Raw genomic sequence first — 2,774 nt, 5'->3', positions numbered from 1 at the left:
CCCACAATTCTGAATCCCCTATGTGGCATAGATAAAAGATTAGCTTCATTTATTCCATAATAAACTTTAACAAGACATCATGAAATTATAAAGAAAACAGTAGAAATCCAATTCCAGGTGCAGAAGTGAAGAGGAAGTAGTGTGGGAAGCAGCACCCTCAAATCAAAAACTAGGAATTTGAGAGTCACAGACGTGGGGTTTGAGAAAAATCCGCCGACCCTTATGCCGCTCCGACTTTCGCATTCCTTTTCCTTTGATCTTCTATCACCTTCCATTCTATATTTATTCTCCTCTGCCAGCTAACAATCCCGATACATACAATCACATTTTATATACATATTTATATCTCTTGATAACTACTTAAAGACTTCTTTAAAGTATTTTCAATATCTTCTTGTTTAAAAAATTGAATGAAACCCATCATTATTAATATTTAGTCTAACTGTATGAATCTCTACATATATATAGGTCTTGTATGGAAGTTGTTTTTCTGCATATGTATGCCTTCGAACTATTAGCTTGAACTAGTCTAGCTCTATCCCTTCTTCCAATGGCACTTGCAAAGGATCCTATCTGCTCCGTTCAAACCTCAATCTTGTTGGAGGATGGTTCTGATGGTTTCATTTTCCAGGCTGTGCATTATCAACCTGAGCAACCTCATTCTTTGATAAACTTCAAGGACTCAGGGTATGATAACTTCATTCATAGCACTAATGGATCTTTGCTTAGCTTTGAACAAAATGAGAAGGGTCGGCAGCACACTACTTGCTTGAGAACTAGTGGTTACAAACATGGTCACTCAATGGTGGACCAATGGGATCCTCGGGCTGTGGAAGATTTTAGCTGCTTTGAAACTGCTAGCAATGGAGATTGGCTATACTACGATGAAGCTGTGTTTGCTGATAGCAGCAGCATCCAGGATCCAGGCTCACCAGCAGCTGATCTCAAGCGTCCCCATATGGTAAACAGCTCTTCTTTTTTCAATATTCAAACCATTTAAGATACCAACTGAGCTTGGTACTGATAAAATTGGTTGTAGGGAGGGAGCAATCAAGCTTTGAAGAAACAATGCACTAATGAAACTAAAAAGGGAAAAACTAAGTCAGAACCATCAAAGGAACCCCAAAGTATTGCGGCCAAGGTTTGTTTGTGTCTTAAGTAAACTTGTATTGATTGCTGAGAAAGTTTGATCGCAAAAGTTAACATTGAGAGAAATTTTTTTTTTCTATCCAGAATCGCCGTGAGAGGATTAGTGAAAGGTTGAAGATACTACAAGAACTGGTACCCAATGGCTCCAAGGTAAGATATTGTTTACCACTGAAATGTGATATCTTTGCAGCGTTGCTTGTAGTAAAAGCTGAATATGATGTTTAAATGTTGGGGTTGGTTAGGTTGATCTGGTTACCATGCTAGAGAAAGCAATTAGCTATGTCAAGTTTCTTCAGTTGCAAGTAAAGGTGTTGGCAACAGATGAATTTTGGCCTGTTCAAGGTGGGAAAGCACCTGATATTTCTCAAGTAAGAGAAGCCATTGATGCTATACTTTCATCCCAGAAACAAAGGAACTCCACTTCAGAATAGAGGGTTGTGGCAGAAGATTCTTAAAACTAATTTTAGATTAATATTAGTATAATTCCAAGTTTCTGGGAAAAGAAAAGTTCAGTTTTTGAATGTTAGTGATGCTGAGTGAAACAAACAAAAAGATTGAGAATCTGATTGGAGCAAAATTGAAGGTATTATTTGTATTTGTAATGGAAATTTTCATTTATTTATCTAATTTTAAACTAAGATATTCATTCTTATCTTAGTTTCATTTCACATGGACTCTTTCTCTCTCTTCCCTTGTTCACATGCATGTCAGGCTTTGTTGTATTCATTAATCCTTTCTCTAATTTCTATCATGTTTTCCTTCTGCCAAGTGTACTCTTGTGTGATCTCTCTCTCTCTCTCTCTTTTTTACGCTTAGAGAAATGGTTAAATTTTAGTTTTGGTCCCTCTATCATGTCCAAATTTGAAATTTAATCTATAATTTATAACATAATTTAGCCTTTATATTTTATAATGTTATCAATTAGTCCAAATAAATAATATTTTTAACTTTTCGATTAAAATATTACATGATTATATATTGTTGACACCATTTTTTGAATGAAAACGGGGTCGACTTGGATAAAAAAAGAATGAAAACGGGAGTCGCCACCGATCCTTTTTGATGAGGTGTGATCGGGTCACCTTGAAAAGTGGTTGTTTTTAATAAACGATTTAATTTTTATTAAAACAAAGATTTTGGTCTGTGAAATTTAAAAAAAAAAACGGGTTCGGGAGTCGGTTACGCACGAGGAAGGATTAGCACCCTCGATACGCCCAAAATTGGTACCTAGTTGATTAATTAGTGTCTTAGTGTCGAAAATTGAAAATTTGAAGGGTTTTAAAAATACGATCCTTAAAAGAAAATTCTGATAACGTGAATTGAAATATAAGATTCTCTTGTTCCGAAGGAATATCACATCCAGCACATTAGGACACGATACCCTAAACCATCGAAACCAAGATCACCTTATAGTTTAATAAAACTATATTTTGAAGCTTTAAGAGGATATTTGGCTGTTTAGTCGAACGAGAAATCGAAACCCAGCACATTAGGGCACGTTTCCTCGATTTTCCAAACGCGAAATATCGCCTTATTTAAAAGTTTAAAAAGGATATTTGGCTATTTGGTCGAACGAGAAATCGAAACCCAGCACGTTAGGGCACGTTTTCTCGATTTTCCAAACG

General features: G+C 35.8%; 1 protein-coding gene across 1 annotated transcript; it reads left to right on the top strand.

The window, feature by feature from the left end:
- The first annotated feature begins 428 nt into the window (after positions 1-428).
- Positions 429-1,904, top strand: LOC107953679 (transcription factor RHD6). The gene is made up of 4 exons (XM_016889064.2): positions 429-961; positions 1,040-1,141; positions 1,234-1,299; positions 1,392-1,904. Exons 1-4 carry the CDS (start codon positions 551-553, stop codon positions 1,578-1,580), a joined length of 768 nt encoding a protein of 255 aa, XP_016744553.1. The 5' UTR covers positions 429-550; the 3' UTR covers positions 1,581-1,904.
- The last annotated feature ends 870 nt before the right edge of the window (positions 1,905-2,774 follow it).

Source organism: Gossypium hirsutum, unplaced genomic scaffold (assembly GCF_007990345.1).
Source record: "Gossypium hirsutum isolate 1008001.06 unplaced genomic scaffold, Gossypium_hirsutum_v2.1 scaffold_883, whole genome shotgun sequence".
Classification (NCBI taxonomy): domain Eukaryota; kingdom Viridiplantae; phylum Streptophyta; class Magnoliopsida; order Malvales; family Malvaceae; genus Gossypium; species Gossypium hirsutum.
The sequence above is the reverse complement of the archived record's forward strand: the minus strand, read 5'-3'. Positions and strand labels throughout refer to the sequence as shown.

Coding starts and splice junctions, on each gene's coding strand:
- LOC107953679 (XM_016889064.2), top strand. CDS start 551: ATGGCACTTGCAAAGGATCCTATCTGCTCCGTTCAAACCTCAATCTTG. Junction 962..1,039: donor ATCTCAAGCGTCCCCATATG/GTAAACAGCTCT, acceptor AATTGGTTGTAG/GGAGGGAGCAATCAAGCTTT. Junction 1,142..1,233: donor CCCAAAGTATTGCGGCCAAG/GTTTGTTTGTGT, acceptor TTTTCTATCCAG/AATCGCCGTGAGAGGATTAG.